The sequence below is a fragment of the Cebus imitator genome, unplaced genomic scaffold (genome assembly GCF_001604975.1).
Source record: "Cebus imitator isolate Cc_AM_T3 unplaced genomic scaffold, Cebus_imitator-1.0 Scaffold268, whole genome shotgun sequence".
Classification (NCBI taxonomy): domain Eukaryota; kingdom Metazoa; phylum Chordata; class Mammalia; order Primates; family Cebidae; genus Cebus; species Cebus imitator.
The window spans coordinates 1,154,526-1,170,356 of NW_016107583.1; the positions used below are offsets into that span (position 1 = coordinate 1,154,526).

General features: G+C 40.2%; 1 protein-coding gene across 12 annotated transcripts in view; it reads right to left on the minus strand.

The window, feature by feature from the left end:
- MYO1B (myosin IB) overlaps positions 1-15,831 on the minus strand; it is a 186,894-nt gene that overhangs the window by 24,085 nt on the left and 146,978 nt on the right. For 8 of the 12 annotated variants that reach the window (XM_017500671.2, XM_017500669.2, XM_037728538.1 and 5 more), the window contains 8 exons: positions 15,179-15,379; positions 13,820-14,046; positions 10,256-10,456; positions 8,561-8,654; positions 7,531-7,680; positions 3,380-3,448; positions 1,600-1,686; positions 1,234-1,320 (listed from right to left, as the gene is read on the minus strand). In XM_017500671.2, the coding sequence (XP_017356160.1) occupies positions 1,234-1,320; positions 1,600-1,686; positions 3,380-3,448; positions 7,531-7,680; positions 8,561-8,654; positions 10,256-10,456; positions 13,820-14,046; positions 15,179-15,379 (1,116 nt within the window). The remainder of the gene's footprint in view (positions 1-1,233; positions 1,321-1,599; positions 1,687-3,379; positions 3,449-7,530; positions 7,681-8,560; positions 8,655-10,255; positions 10,457-13,819; positions 14,047-15,178; positions 15,380-15,831) is intronic. The other 4 variants (XM_037728546.1, XM_037728545.1, XM_037728542.1 and 1 more) reach the window with 1 other exon arrangement.

Sequence of the window (15,831 nt, forward strand, 5' to 3'; positions counted from 1 at the left end):
CCATGTTGACCAGGATGGTCTCGATCTCTTGACCTCGTGATCCACCCGCCTCGGCCTCCCAAAGTGCTGGGATTACAGGCTTAAGCCACCGCGCCCGGCCTTAAAAATTACTCTTAAGGAAAAAAAAAATCTTAGGCATGTTATTCTAAAAGATATAAACAGGCACTAATTGTTCAAGATATTACAGTATTGAGACTGGGAAATGAACTCACTGGATGGAGAAATCCTAGCAAGACCCATCTAGGAGTCCTTTTGCTTCTGCTACATTTCCCTCAGTTGACTAGAGGAGCAAGTTTGTTCTTCACAGATTTTCAGGAAAAGCACAAATGAACAACCTCGATCCCTTTTTTGCAAATTAAGCTCTTTATGCAGGCAGATGTTGACTTTTCTCATTTTTCTGACAAGATAGGCTTACAATATTGACAAGGTGGACTTCAAAACATAAGACGCTGTTGATGTTTGTGTTTCTAACTGGAATACACATTTTTAGCAAAGATGACCTTTGATTTTCTAAGTAACAAAAACATCTAAAAATCTCGTCCCTTGGGGTATGTGAAATGTTCACAGAGCCCACGACTATGCCTGGGGATTAGTGAGAGCATTTCAGGAGGCCTTTGTTTCTGAAAACAAACAGCTGATGCTGAAATTCCTGGGATTCTTCAGTGGCAATTACAGCTAGCTTTGCATGAACGTGGTTTCTGTTAAATCACAGATGATAATTTTTTGCACATGTAATATATTTCGTATAATAATCAATAGCTGCCACAGTGAAACTAAAAAAAAATTTCATTCATAAATTAATTTTTAAAGCATATGTTAGAGGCATTTCCATTGTCAACATGTTGCAGAAGACTGAAGTCCAAGCTTGAACATTCCCAACATGCACAACCCCTCCAGAAAACCTCTAAAACACTGCTAGCATCCATCAGTGGGGGGAAAAAAAACCAACCCTAAACAGGCATGTTATTTAAGAGCTTCTTTTTTTTTTTTTTTTTTTAATGAGCAATTATACTCGTGCCTTTTTAGTAAGCAATTAGTTTTGGGCTATGCATGCCTAAGCTTCCTAAGCGCACTACTGAACTAATGTTTCCAGGTGTGTTAAATCTGGCTGCTAGGGCATGCACCAGTGTGAGCCACTATTAACTGTAGTCATTCGTCTCCTAATAGGCTAGAGATAAGGACTGATTATTGCAGAATTCCAGGATGGAGTGTTGGGATGTGTGCATCAAGTACCTTGGATCCAAGCCAGTAAGCCCAAATAACTGCAATAGCATGTTTATTCCTAGCCTCCTCCTTCAGCCGTCTCAGTTCCCTTCGCGCCTGTGATGCATTTGAAAAGGAGTTACAGAAAAGTTTAAGGCAGAAAGGTTACCGCTGGTTTTCAATGAAGAAAGAAAAAGAGAGACACTAGTTACCACCAAATGGTAAACGCAAAAGCATGTGCCACCACCCCACACCAAAATGTTGGAAAGAGCAAGAGGCAAACACGTGCTCAGTAGCTCAAGCCAGTGAAACATTTTCTGCCCCTGAAGCCGAGGGTTCACGGTTCTACAGGATGTTACTGCTGACCCACCGCCTTCCTTGGGGTCTCTGGCCTACCTGGGTCCCATGCCAATATGCAGCAATGGTTGTGACTGCTTCCTTACAGCGCTTTTGATGCTTCAGTTCCCGCAGAATTTTTCGAGCCTAAGGGACAGAATCACCCAAAACAGAGAACATTCAAAAAAAATTGATAGTGACTTGAAAAACTCGCCTAACGAGATGATCGTCCTAACACCCATGCTGTTGTGAAAAATCAACAGGTTAAAGAAAAGGTGAAGGTGACTATCCCAAAACTGACTATGAGAAGGAGGACAATGAAGACATCATTAAGCATGACAGTGTAGCTTCCACTTGATTGGGACAGCAGCCTCCCATACCCTGATATGCAATGGGAAAAATCTGACTACAGCATCACAAGCTGGTACATATCTGTGGGATGAAACAGTTCTCAGAAGGTGGCCAGAGGATTCCAATGATTCTCTAAAGGCTACTGCAACTCCTTCATTATTATTGCCTGGAATGTAACTGTAGCTGTCCTTTTTATTGAAGAGATTTTTCAAATTGCAAAACCAAAATGATCTCACTGATCCCAAACCAGTGGCTTCTTTCCATTAGTTGCTGAAAACTGATTTTATGGGGGCCAGGAGGACATGTGGTTTGGAGGCGGACTTCGGGTCCTTCCTCTAAGGTCTCTAACATGCAAACTGGGCCACAGGGCCCAGCCATGAGGTCAAGGAAGAACCAGCAGGCATCAGTTTCACTCATTCTCCATGTTCAGGTTTGTGTTTTGGCATTTGCTGTAGGACAACTCCTAAGCCCTTAGGTTGCTGAGGGCTTGGGCAAGTTCAGTCAATGCTGTGGGACTCGGGGCCAGGCTCTACCCTCTGAAAGGGCTCCAGGCCTGGGCACTATCCCTCTGGATCCAGGCTATACCATGAAATCTCCTCACAGGACAGTGGTCAGAACAGGTTCTGAAGTTATTGTTGATCTAGATCAGGGATCAGTAATCTTTTTCTCTAAAGTGCCAGATGGTAACTGCCTTTGGCTCTGCAGGTTACACAGTTTATCACTACTACTTGACTCTACCACTGTAGTACTAGAGCAGCCAGACAATCTGTGAAATAAATGAATGTAGCTATGTTCCAATAAAACTTTATTTACATACACTGAAATTTGTATTCCATATAATTTTCATATGTCATGAAATCAGCTTCTTCTACTTTAAAAAAAAAAAAAAAAAAAAAAAAAAATGTTTAAAAATATAAAAACCATTTTTAGCTTGCAGGTTGTATGAGAACAGGCAGCAGGCTAGATTTGGCCTCTGGCCTGTAGTTCATTGACCCTTGAACCAAGTCTTGGCAGGAAAGACCGAGACCCAGGCTGTCCACTGTGATGGCTTCCCAAGCCCCTACCACTATTCCTGGCCAGATCTCAGGATCTTTCAGTCATGATGGGTAGCCCGCAAGATGGTTCCTAGAGAGTTATGGAAGTCATTGGGCTAGGGGTTCTGAGTATGAAGCAATGGCTGTGAGACAGCCTTCTGTACTACAGCTTTTCTCGAAAACATGAGGCAAAGGGATATTGACATCATGTACGGTATTATTTCAAGGACTTCCTGCTTAGAAAACAAAGCTCTTAAAAAGAAAGCTGGTTAGAAGGAAGTGGCCAAGACATGGTCACCAGACATGGCCCATAATATTTATTCTTTCCTTCTGACTGTTTACAGGCAAGGCAGGAGACAGAGGAGCCCTCCCCTGCAGGGTAAGCCTAAAGACATTATCCTTTGTGAAAAACCAGAAAACCCCAAATAAATAAATTATACTTCGTTTAAACTCACCTTCCAACCCCGGATATAAGACTGAATTACCAAGGCGGAACTCTTTGTCTGCTGGTACCTCTTTTGTTGCTGTAGATAAAAGGGGAAGATATTAGCAGTTGTAGTTACCTATCTGTAGTGTATACAAGGATTGAGAAAGGGTATTTACTCACTTTGTCTGACTCTTAATTATCCATACTCCTTCTGGAAACCAATACATAAAGAAACCAAAACATCAAACAATCCAGTAATATTACAGTTAATCCAAAGTATGCTTTAAGGATGCTAAATAAAATAATTCCTAAATGACTCAGGACCCACCATTATTATCAGTATTTTCTTTGTCTCATGCAGTTATAATACAGGGTTCCACACATGGCAGACTGAATGAAATCCACTGAGTTCTGCATCTGCTTTTAAGTGTTTTCTCTTCTTGGTGTCATTTCTCACCATGCTACTTATTCGACCCACCTCTAAACCTCCCTAGTTTCTTTTAGGTTTACTACTTTTACTCTGCCTCAAACTGGAAAGTCTGCTAAAAATTTAAGTAAACTGTTATCAATCAACTAAATATTTATATATTGAGCCTCTACTATGCATAAAGCCTTTTAATTGGACCATGAGAATATAAATGTGCATCTGACTCTATCCCTGCCCTTAAGGACTTGAAGTGGACACAGGTCAACAGTATAAAGGATCAACAGTACCCTGGGAGGGATATAGCACAGAGAGCACAAGAGGCAGGCTCAGAGATGGCAGAGGTTACTTCCAGACAGGGAAGGTCAAAGATGACCCAGTGAGGCTCCCAGCTCTGGCTCAACATGCTCAATGCCCAGAGGCCTTTCTTATTTCTAGGGCTGATGCCTCTGAGTGGAGGCTGCTGGAATACTCCCTAGAAAAGTGAGCTCTTGAGCCAGGCGCCGTGGCTTACGCCTGTAATCCCAGCACTTTGGGAGGCCAAAGTGGGCGGATCACGGGATCAGAAGATTGAGACCAATCTGGACAACACGGTGAAACCCTGTCTCTACTAAAAATACAAAACTCAGCTGGGCGTGGTGGCATGTGCCTGTAGTCCCAGCTACTTGGGAGGCTGAGGCAGGAGAATCGCTTGAACCTACGAGGCGGAGGTTGCAGTGAGCCAAGATCGTGCCACTGTACTCCAGCCTGGTGACAGAGCAAGACTCTGTCTCAAAAAAAGAAGAAAAAAAAAAAAGAAAAGAAAAGAAAAATGAGCTCTTATTGTATTTACTTTGGAATATACACTGAAACATGGGCATCTCTGATGAAAATTCACAGCATTTCAAAGGACAAAAGTCACGCTGTGAATCCTTCAAGTTAGAAGTGCTAGACGGCTCAGCCCCCATTCCCTGAGGTGGGAGAGATGTCTTCTCAGGATTCTAGGCTACGTCTTGGAAGATCAGAGGTAATGGGTGATGTTATCAATAGATGGGCAGTAGAATAAAAAAGGATGCCAGGGAGAAAATCCAAGAGGACCTTGGGACCTCAGGCAAGCCACTCACCTCTGGGCCTCAGTTTCCTCAGCTGTTAAATAAGGAGCTGGGAAATCTCTAGGATTCCTCCCAGAGTAATAGTCCACAGATGTACGAACAAGCTATGGCTACGATATCTGACCATCACTCTGACATCCATTTGGTACCTCTGTGTTTTCATTTTTAATTCCTAAATGTCTTGAAAATAACTACATCTCACTTGAAAATTAATCTCCAGGAAACATGAAATATCACAAAATGTGGAATAACTTAAAAGTAACCAGCAACTAAAAAGGAGCATCTTTTTTTGAGATGGAGTCTTGCTCTGTCGCCAGGCTGGAGTGCAGTGGCATGATCTCAGCTCAGCTCACTGCAACCTCCACCTCCCAGGTTCAAGTGATTCTCCTGCCTCAGCTTTCCAAGTAGCTGGGACTACAGGCATGCACCACCATGCCCAGCTAATTTTTGTATTTTTTAGTAGAAATGTGGTTTCACCATGTCAGCCAGGATGGTCTCGATCTCTTGACCTCATGATCTGCTGGCCTCATCCTCCCAAAGTGCTGGGATTACAGGTGTGAGCTACCGTGCCCGGCCAAAAGGAGCATCTTTTAAAGAAATCTTTGAGTTATCTGGTTGAGGGAAAATAATGAATTTAATCGCTGGCTTGAGTAACATGTAGTGAACCACTTGAGGTATTTAGTTCAAATTTTGAGAGATATAATACTAGAGCAAAGTTAATGCATTCTCTAAAATTGGGGCTTTTATTCGACAAACTAATATTGCTCATAACTCCTGACATCATGAACTAATGATACATAGTGACTTTTTAAAATCTGCTGACATAAAAGCTTTATATTGGGAGAGAACTAGGAGAGCAGTACTTGCTCTTCCTAGTTCTTTACATTGCCTGTTCTTTCTCATCCTTCTGATCAAACGGCCCCGCCCAGAAGTTTCTCCTTAGCCACTCTATCTTAGGTCACGTCCCGCCTCCCCATTATTCTTTATTTCAGTTCTCTATTTCCTTCCTAGCACTTGCAACCGTCTATTATTGTTCTGATTATTTGTTTGCTTAAATGCATATTGTCTTTCACTAGATAAAAACTTTAGGAAGTCAGGAATTAGGTTGTTTTGTCCACCTTGTTAACATGTTTCAAAAACATTTGCAGAATTCAAGACAGATGAAGTCAGCACACCTGTAAACTTGGATTTTCTTAATGACTTCAAAATAAGAAATTATAAAAAGGGCTCCTTGAGGATTGTTTACTTGTTGGTCCTTTTTCAGGCAAACAGAAAACAGAGCATTATGAATCTGCAGCAGAGTTAAGGAGTGCTACTAGGTGTACAAAGGAGACTCCACGGCCACGAGGCTTGGTGCCAACAGTCCAAAGTGCCTTTGCAGAATGCATGCGAATGACTCTAGCATTCATATAGCTGGGTAGATTCATATTTTAAGACTTATACTGGCTGGGCACAATGGCTCACGTCTATAATTCCAGCACTTTGGGAGGCCATGGTGGGTGGAACATGAGGTCAGGAGTTTAAGAACAGCCTGGGCAAGATGCTGAAACCCTGTCTCTACGAAAAATACAAAAATTAGCCAGATGGTCAGTGCCTGTAATCCCACCTATTGAGGAGGCTGAGGCAGGGAATTCCTGGAACCTGGGAGGTAGAGGTAGCAATGAGCCGAGATCACGCCTCTGCACTCCAGCCTGGGTGACAGAGCAAGACTCTGTCTCAAAAAAAAGAAAAGAAAAGAAAAGAAAAGACTTATACTGCTGGTTATAATCTTAACTAGCATGAGCCGTTGTAAAGATACTCTCAAGCTGATTTTCTTTAGCTTAATCACTTAAGTACCTCATTAATTTCTAAAACTTGGAAATAATAAATTAAAATGTATTATGCAAGAATAGGTCAGTGTAATTATGTCTTGATTATATACAGCCCTATAGCAAAGCCTCTTTATGGCTGAAAAAGAGGACGAATATAATAAAGGAGATGTGAGTGCAAATTTAATTCATTTTGTGAGGACACAGCCCAAGTTCCAATTAGCCTCGAGGAAAACCTTCAAGCTTCTCTCAAACCTGTGGTATGCCTTCAACAAAACCTCTACAATCAAGTGAGGAAGGAAATGCCAAAAATAAACTTCATATTAATTAGGTAAACATAATTTATGATTGAATCTCTCCCTATAATTGATAGAGCCAGACACCTAAGGACAAAAGAGAATGCAATCCTTTAACCAAAACCAGAAATCTACAAAAACATGGCATTAGTTTTCTGGAATTAAAGCCACTTTCAAAGCTGCTACAATAAAGAATAGCCAATTATGCTGAAAAACTGGCCCAACCAAATCAAAAGCGTAAATGACATTGTCTCTTCCAATCTGATGACCAAATTAAAAATGTATTTCCAACCAAATACAGCTGGATCAGTGAAAGGCAGTGTAGTCCACTGAACGTGAGCTCTAATACTGTCTTGGATTCAAACCCCAGCTCTGCCTGTGGGCAAATTATATAACAGTTTAGTGTCTCAGTTTTCTCATCTTTTAAAAAAAAAGAACCATTAAGAGCATGAGGTTGTTGGGAGAATTAAATATGTAAAAATAACATACATGGTAAGTACATAACAAATGCTGGCAAATTAGCATTGTTATTACTGATTTTAAATGACTGAGACTCTTACCGCGTATCTCCTGAACCAGGCAGCAATCACGATTTGGCTTTTCTTCATTAGCAGGAAGTGTGTGCGGCATTTCCACCCCCGGTAAATCTTCTGAATGAGAGTGGCCAAGTCCTCCAGGCGTTGCTTCCTCAGGTCTTCTAATTTGAATAACTAGTAAGAAGCGACAGATGGACTTTATCAAAAATCCTCTGAAACCTCACAGCATACAGGAAAGGAATTTTCAAGAGACAAAATACCATGATGTTGGGGTCAATCACATTGAAAAAAAGAACTGAATAACTACTTAATTATATATGATATGGATAACGTTGTCCATGAGAAAATTATTTTGATGAATTCATGAAAGACTTAAAATTTTTATTCCAGTGATTCAGAATTTATGACAAATCAGAGAGGGACTGAATTGAGCTTAAGTTTACCTTCACACTGCCTATGAGGATGCAAATTACTCATGGAAGGCAGATGCTAGAAAATTCTCTCTTAAATGCATTAAGTATTTTCCAAAATCTCAACATTTCCAAATTACCAATCACCTGCTCTACTCATTACACTTCACACTCATCTGTTCACTGAGAAAAATATTTCCTTGGGGTTCTATGAGGTAGAATGCTAAAAGCATTTTTTTTTTCCTTAGAAAATTTTTTCATTTTAGTGCTTTCCTGTAACCTCTAAACAGTAGAGGCTGTAGTTTTTTAAATTAGCGTATAATTCAGGGATTACAAACACAGACTACATTTACCTGCAGTTGCTATGAATGATGAGGTTGTACTGTTGTAGTAACAGTGTCTTTGTGATTTCTTAAGTGTTGTACAATCTGTCAGATCAAAGACTTTGATGGTTCATAAAAAATACGCATTGTTCCACTAGCCCTCATAGGTACTTGCCTCTTGGTTATTGGTATATAAACACACAAGTGTTTTGTGGCATTCATAGTAGCATCTTATGTAATGTTATAAAGTTACACATTTTTTAAGAACTTTCCTATATGATTCCAGCTTAAGTTGAGAGTGTAAAGATTTTGGTTACATACTGTTCTTGGGTTTCGGATGAATATCTTTGATCTACCAAAGGAGTATTCTTCCACAGGAATCTCTAATTCATTAAATAGGACCTCCACACCAGACCTAAAAAAATAAAAACAAAAACAATGAGTTTTCTGAGTTATAAAATATTTTATCTTATATCATGAGATATCATGAGATCAGGTTCTCAGTGGTATAAAACACAGCCTCATTTCCGAGTGTAATTGCTCTTTCAGTTATCATCCATCAAAGAATTGTCCACAAATTAAACCAAATCCAGTAAACATTGAAGAAGTAAATCTAGGTTCAGAACTATGTATTCTAGGACATGTGGTATTAAAGCCAATTCTTAATTTCATTTTTAGAGGCAATACTTGTATCAAATATACCTCTAATGATGTACCAACGTGGGTCAGAAGGGTGTGCAAGAAACTCAGATCTATTTTGAACTTACTCAGTTGATTCCTGATTGTTTCTGCCCCTGAGAATGGGAGCAGAGCCCAAGACACAGTCCCAGACCAACCGGACGCTAAGAACGTGGGCCTCACCAAGAAGGAGCAGGAACTGGACTTGGCTCTGACCTCTCCGTCCTGGACCTGGGTTTCAACATCATTCTTTAGAACTAAACCTCACTCCAACCACCTGTGGACTAGATGCCAGGCAAGGAGCGAATACATGTTCTGTATTATGGTACTGTTTACTATAATACCCTGGAGATTAGCAATGGGAACTGAAACGGTACCCAAATCCTACATTAAATTAGGGTATTAAATAAGGCATCAGAAATCACACCATATATCTAGAGTTTCTAGATCTTCTTATAACACAAAGTAAGTGTCCTAAGAGTGTTGATGTTCCTGTGAAAGGCCAGGTACACTGAGAATGTGTAGGCAATATCAGTAAAGTTAAATAAAAATCGTCCATTTCCTGCCTAGGCCCATGAAAACAGGCATGTCAGCCCTCCCGCAGTATTAGGGGCAAACTTCTCCAGCCTGCAAAGGAGCAGCCTCTCTGATGGGTGAGAGCAGAAGGAAGGCCACTACACAAGCAAGGCTTGATTTCCCTCCTGCAGCAGCCGCCCATCAGTACACAGTTCTCTCTGCCTGTGAAGCGCTCGCAGGACGTGGGGATACACCACTGGGCCTGCGGCGTCCAGCACTCTGTCTGGGACTGGATGAGTAAATGCAATTCAAGGCAGACCAGTTGAAAGCTGTATGGCCCCAGGTCCAAGCTACATTCTCTAATCCAGCTTTCCCAGCAATAATGCTGACACTGTGAATCCTACCTGCTCCTATCATCTATTTATCAACTGGGACAGATCTACGCAGAGGGACCTTCACCCACCCACTGATTCTCTCTGGGGCCTCATGGGAAAAATGACAAGTGGTAATCCAACCTGACTCTAATTCTACTCTTCTATGATTCTACACAAATATAAACGTATCAGTTACAAATCACATCCAATGAACCTACCTTGGGCATATTCTAAAAATTAATATTATTGACATACAAGTCTCAAATGTGTATTTGGTAAGTCCTGTTTTGACCTTAGCACAAAATGGTATCCTAACGGAAGAAGGTCCAAAACAGAGGCTATACTCAGTTTTTTAGAGAATTCTCTTTTACCTAACAGCATGTGAAAAAAAACTATTATTTGAATACTTAAAATATTCACTATTAAATATGGTCACTAAATTTCTTACCTGGCTGGTCCTTTCCAATGTGGCCATGTCTGTTTACAAAGCATTTTGTATCTTTCCAGGCAAGGCTCATAGGCCTGCCTGAAGGCATAGCCTGCCCTCCGCACTCGGACGTTCTCCAAAAGACCCAGATACCTGATCTGATGACACACAAGCGCCTCGTTGAAGATGTGTGCTGCTTTTTTATCATTCGGTTTGATACACCTTAAAGATTATAAAGATTTTAGGTTATAAACTGCCTTCAATGGATAAAATTTTCTATGTTTTTACAAAGTATTATATATAACTGTTTCATAGCAAAACAATTACTTGTTATTCTTAAGAAACCTAATCATTACTTTTGAAATTATTTCAAATCATTTTACAACAACCTAAAAATAAATACAACACTGCAGGCACAGTAATTTTAAAAAGAACTAATAAATGCAACGACGTGGATGAGTATCGCTGACATTTCATTGAGTGAAAGAAGTCCAACACAAGAGTACATGCTGTAGTTATGATTCCATTTATATCAAGTTCAAGCAAAACTAATCCATGGTTAAAAATCAGTGCTGCTGCTACCTCTGGGGAGAGGTAGTAGTGAGAGATCAATACAAGAGACACAAGGGAACCCTGTGGGCTGATGAGAATATTTTATCACTTGGTCTGGATGGGGTAACACAAGTACGTACATCTGTAAAACTTCAGGAAGCTGTACAGTTAAGATCCATGCACTTTACTGTACGTGTATTATACCTTGATAAAAAGATAAAAAACACTGTTGCCTCCCTATATCTGTGCTCCTTTCTTAACAGGGTGCTTTGCTGCCCAGGGAAAAACTTTATTTCCCAGCCTCCTTTGCAAATAGGTGTGTCCAGGTGAGCAACTTCTGGCCAATAGGATCAGAGGAGAAGTAGTAAGTAATGTCTGCCCCTTCTAGTCAGTGGGGGGATGGGCTCTCCCCTTGGTCTCTTCCAGACTACTACTGGCTGCAAAAGTTGACAGCCATCTTTGGCCATGCAGACAAGGAACACACCCAGGAAATGGCAGAGCCACAAAATAGAAAGAACTGCCCTGTCAGCTCTGGAGTCCTCATACTTAGAAGTTACTTAAGAAATAAACGTCAATCTTGCTTAAATCATTATTAGCTTTAATCATACTGCCGCAATCCCTGTGTCCTAATACTTAAACATTCACAGTTATGGCTGCCTAACTACAACTGTGAAATTACACACTTAAGTGGACAACTACATCTTAGCTAGTTTGGCATTGATGCTACTATGCTTTCTCTTTTACCATTTATAAAAATAATGTCTACTTTTTGGCTTAAAGATGGACAAACAGATAAATGGAACAGCCTAGTAAATTCAGTCCCTACATATACAGTCAACTGATTATCAATAAAGGAACCAAAGCAAATCAATGAGAAAAGGAGATTGTTTTCTTTTCAATGTGGTTTTAGTGCAACAGGATATCTACATGGGGGGAAAATGGATCTAAATATAAAATCTGAAACTACAAAACTTCTAGAAGAAAATATGTGATAATATATTCACAACCTTGACGTTTATTAAGATTTCTGAGGAAAGCTGTAAAAATAGGCCAGGCACAGTGGCTCCTGCCTGTAAGCCCAGCACTTTGGGAGGCAGAGGCAGGCAGATCACAAGGTCAGGAATTCAAGACCAGCCTGGCCAATATGGTGAAACCCCGTCTCTACTGAAAATACAAAAGAATTAGCTGGGTATGGTGGTGCATGCCTATAATCCCAGCTACTTGGGAGTCTGTGGCAGGGGAATTGCTTGAACCTGGGAGGTGGAGGTTGCAGTGAGCCAAGATCGTGCCACTGCACTACAGCCTGGGCAACAGAGTGAGAAAAAGCTGTAAAAATAAAAAAGGGAGGGGAATGAAAATGTTTCACATCTTAACCTGTGTGGTGGTTACTAAAGTATATATAATGGTTAAAAAAAATATAATTGAACTGTTCACTTCAGATCTGTGCATATCAATTCACATAAATGATAACTCAAGGCAATATAGTCAAGATGCAAAAAAAAAAAAAAAAATCATTCAATTGAGAATAACAAAAGTAACTCATCACAGAAAGTTTCCTGGGTTTTTTTTCTTTTTTGAAACTAGGATCCTCTCTAATATATGTTCTAATCTGACTGCAATCAAACCAGAGGGTTTTGTTTACTTACATTTCTGCAAATATAAATATCAGGCACACAAACTAAACACAAAAATGTTCTTCACTTTAGTTTCCTGATAACTGATTTTCAAAGACAAGCATAGAAGGTATTTGTGGGTATGGGTATGCTCCATGAAATCTGACCCACCAGACACGTACCTTTTGTTATGTAGTTCAACAAATACACACATAGTAAACTACAATGCTAGTCGGTCTTTACTAAATCTAGAGATAGTTATGTCTAAGATGCCCTAAAAGCAGAAAAAGAGAAACTCCCAGAAGCCTTTTTTTTTTTTTTTTGAGAAGAAGTCTTGCTTTGCTGCCCAGGCTGGAGTGCAGTGGTGTGACCTCGGCTCACTGCAACCTCTGCCTTCTGGGTCCAGGCAACTCTCCTGCCTCAGCCTCCCACGTAGCTGGGATTATAGGCCCAGCTAATTTTTGTACTTTTAGTAGAAATGGGATTTTGCCAGATGTAGTCAGGCTATTCTTGAATTCTTGACCTGAGGTGATTTCATCCTCCTTGGCCTCCCAAAGAGTTGGGATTACAGGCATGAGCTACCGTGCCTGGCCCTTTTTAAGAAGTTCTTTCTGGCCAGGCATGGTGGCTCATGCCTGTAATTCCAGCACTTTGGGAGGCTGAGGCGGGTGGATCACTAGGTCAGGAGTTTAAGACTGAGCCTAACCAACATGGTGAAACCCCATCTCTACTGAAAATACAAAAAGTAGCTGGGCATGGTGGTGCACGCCTGTAATCCCAGCTACTCAGGAGGCTGAGGCGGGAGAATTGCTTGAACCCGAGAGACGGAGGTTGCAGATTGCACCATTGCACTCCAGTCTGGGCAACAGAGTGAGACTCAGTCTCAAAAAAAAAAAAAAAGAAGTTCTTTCTACTGCCTTGAAAAAATTCAGATTGCTTTAGGAATCCTTCTCCAGGCCTACACCTTTCACAGGGAAGAAAAAAATGCATGAAGTGCTAGAGCTGTAACTAAAGCCACTTGCTTCAATGCTGTGCTAAGATAATATAACAAGAATCTCAAATGAAGCCAAGAAGAGTTTTCTGCAAAACACTGACCAGAAAAAACACTTACATTTTGTTTCTTGTCATTAAAAATATAACAGCAACATACAGAAAGTTGAAAACCCCTAGGTGTCAACCACTGCGCTTCATTAAGTTTCTATTATCTTCTCCACCACACTTTACTTTTTTACTTTCTTATTTTAGGGGAAAGAATAGTGGAGCATTTTTTAAGCCAATCCCAGATGTGGTATTATGCAATCTGTAGGTACTTTAGTTGCCCTCTGCTTGGGCTACACTCAGATCGAAGCAAAGGGAAAAATGATATTCCTTCGGGGTACTCTCACATTTGAACTGTGAAAGTTTTACGTGCCAAGAATACCTAATATAGTTTGGGTTCTTGGTCTGTAGGTTTTTCATCAGAGTGGCCACGGATGCCTTGAACTGTGAGCCTGCTGTAGGAGGCCTTTTCAGGTTGATCTTGGCGGGATTCCCTTCGGGGAACAAAGACTTGATGAGGGTGTGGCTGGCCTTCCACATGGCTTGCGACAGGTCTCGATAGAGAAGGTCATTGTTTTTGTCAACAAATCCTTCCACCTGATACAGCACCTATGAGAGCACATGTAACTCAATGACGGGCACGTGGCATGTTATAATGTCAAACTATTAAAAATACTCCAAGACTACACTGCAGTCTCTTCGTTCACCATCAAAAAATCCCTGACCTGTTAGTCACATTCTCAATACTGAGTTCGCCTCCAAGTTTAAATTCCATCTGTCTAAATCACAGACGAGATCAAAATAAATTCTATTACCATTCAGGATTTGCAACAATAAACTCCAAAAATGTTATCATAACATTTTCAAAGAATTTTGGATTTTTTTAGGAGTTCGAACATATTTTGAGGTTTTACTTTTATTTTTTAGTTCTCATATGCTAATTCTAGTCTGTTTAAAAGTAGACAGGGCAAAATAGAAACAACATTTTCATAGATATCCTGAAGCAGCAGAAAAACTGATCAGAAACTATCTTTTAATAATATAAGCTAATAAAAAAATAAAGAACCAAGTTCTAACATTTTGAAATTAAAGGTAATTCAGATACTATATACTTAATTTTTACAAACATATAATCAAGAATTTTTTCCTTTTGAAGTTTGCAATTTTATGAAAAAGGAAGTATTAGTTCTAATCAATGATCTTTCAGGATTCTAAAGATTAACCAATTATGATTGTTTTTAGCATTGTCTTTACATATTAGATGACATAAAATTAGTTCCCCAATATTAACCAAACAAATAAGTGCTTTTTTAAAAAAGGTAAATATTTTCCCTAATGTCATTTCGAAATCTCAGAATTCATTATTTTTGCTGAATGGCTTGTCTTTTTAAAGCCTTAGGTCTTTACTGACTCCTAATTCGTATTGGCGAATCTCCTTTAATAGTGTTGATAGATATTTTTAATAGGATAGCTTACGGTTAGAAAATAATAAAAACGATTTAAAAATATATTTAGGCTCTTCATTAAGTCCACTAGCTTTGCTTTGGGTTTTCTACATTAGTAAGATTTCAGTCAACATGGCCCAGATTCTATTTCTATTGAACATTTATTGATTCTACCACTTTAGCAGCTCGATTTGTCCTCAAGAGTTAATGGGGTTTAGGACGCCCATCTCTGAGGCACAGCCTCCTTGCAGGGATTAACTCGCAGGCCTGAGTGGGTGCTCACAGCTCCTCCATACCTTTCCAGCATAATGCTGGATCCTGAAGCAGCTGTGAGGCAGAGACGTGTCGTTGAGGAACCGAGAGCACTTGCTCATCCTGCTCTCAAAGTGCTGGTGGGTGGCACACACTTGGTTCAGCTTTTCCAAGAAGGTCTCGTCCGTGACCGTGCCAGGACGCAGGCACTCTTCATCCAGCATGGCCAGGATTCCATTTGTGTTCTGGGAGAAAGGAAATAAAAAAGTTTCCTTCCTTCCTCACTGTATTGTTTTAATAATTACTCCTAATTACACCATCAAACACAATGAACTTAGTCACAAGAAAAGTCTGTTCAGTTATAACACAAAGCAGTTAAAACAAAAAGTATTTGTTTGTTTATAACAAAACAAACGACAAAAGCCACAGGAATCAGCCCTTTCCCAAAGGATCCCAGGTGTGTGTATGGTGGTGCGGTTGGGAGAGTGTGTCTTCTCAGCTTCTCTCTCCCCACACAGAGCAGGACCTAGGAGTTGCCTCAGACACCTGACCCTGATGATGACTGAAATGTATACCCTTAGAAAAAGACAAGTTGGTAAACTGCAAAAATTTTTTCCCAATCTGTTGGTTGCCGATTCACTCTAATGATTGTTTCTTTTGCTGTGCAGAAGCTGTGGAGTTTGATTAGGTCCCATTT